Here is a 1,403-nt window from a genome sequence, read left to right as displayed (position 1 = left end):
CCAGATCATTCACACTGGAGAGAAACCATTCAGATGTGAGGAGTGTGGGAAGGAATTCAGCTGGAGTGCCGGCCTCAGTGCTCATCAGCGGGTCCACACAGGAGAGAAACCCTATACGTGTCAGCAGTGTGGGAAGGGCTTCAGTCAGGCCTCACATTTTCACACACATCAGCGGGTCCACACTGGAGAGAGGCCTTACATATGTGATGTCTGTTGTAAGGGCTTCAGTCAGAGGTCACATCTCGTCTACCATCAGAGGGTCCACACTGGAGGGAAGCTATAGAAGTGTGAGGTGTGCTGAAGCCTTCAGTTAGAGTTCACATCTTCCTCTTCTTTAGAAAACCCACGCTGATGATTGTGAAAAGTTCCTTCAGAACTCAGGATGTTCAAAGAATCTTCATGGGAAAGATGCTTTCTAAAATGCTGTGTTTTAAGGACTCAGTTGGGAGGTAAATTCTTTACCAAACATGACATTTCACAGAGGAGAGAAAACTATTTGTTCTATAAATATGATCATTATTTATACAACAGCTGTAAAGTGTCTCAGTTCTCAAGATGTGACACAGCAGAAGAATCTTGACATTCCAGGAGAAAGCGGCCTTAGAAATGAAGATTATTGGCAGGACTTCAGCAAAAGTTTAATGATTAACAAAACTGACACCAACTAAAATGTAACCTCCACGTAGGGAAATGTTTTTCACCACTGTATCTCTACCATGTAGAACTGTGTTTGGTTCCTAATAGGGTGCAGCAATCACTGAAGAAAGTGGAGAAAAATCCCTATAATTAGGACAGATATTTGAAAATTCTAGTCGGTTTCCTAACCTAAATTCATGTTAATTTATATTCAAATGGAGTCCTGCAAGTAGCCTTAATAACATTAGTTTTAAAATATATTAAAGTACAAAAAATCATGTAATACTGCCATCCACTTTAATACAAACTAGCCAAAGACTTGTGAATGGCACCCATCCTTCATACAGCCTCAGTTCTTTGTACATTCTATCATCAAATGTGTACATTATTATTTTTAGCATCATTGGTTTTACTTTATATACTGAGAAATACTGTTTTATTAATCCAGTAACGTGATATACAAGTTACATGATTGGAATTTTTGGACCCTAATTCATTATGGCAAGGTTTTACTGTAACTCTATGAAAGTGTTAAAAGTAGTTTACTGATGACAAAAAGTTTCTTAGTAAACTTAAGTTGTTAATAATTGATCTCTTGTCATTATTTCCATTCAGACTTTGGTCACATTGCCTTTCTATGTGTAATTCTCCATCTAGAACTCCTAAGGAGGGGCTTTGGCAGATTTGAAGGATGCTAATTTTGTCACATTCCTCACCCCTATTGCTATTTCTCTCCCTAAAATGGTGGGGAGAGGGCAATAAACCTC

General features: G+C 38.6%; 1 protein-coding gene across 1 annotated transcript in view; it reads left to right on the top strand.

The window, feature by feature from the left end:
• The window catches only part of LOC103582617 (zinc finger protein 235-like), a 3,648-nt gene extending 2,425 nt beyond the window's left edge, over positions 1–1,223 (top strand). The window contains exon 2 of the mRNA XM_008564165.1: positions 5–1,223. Coding sequence (XP_008562387.1) covers positions 5–283 — 279 coding nt within the window. The 3' untranslated portion in view covers positions 284–1,223. The remainder of the gene's footprint in view (positions 1–4) is intronic.
• The last annotated feature ends 180 nt before the right edge of the window (positions 1,224–1,403 follow it).

The sequence above is a fragment of the Galeopterus variegatus genome, unplaced genomic scaffold, assembly GCF_000696425.1.
Source record: "Galeopterus variegatus unplaced genomic scaffold, G_variegatus-3.0.2 Scaffold17015, whole genome shotgun sequence".
Classification (NCBI taxonomy): Eukaryota; Metazoa; Chordata; class Mammalia; order Dermoptera; family Cynocephalidae; genus Galeopterus; species Galeopterus variegatus.
This window is presented reverse-complemented; position numbering and strand designations above follow the sequence as displayed.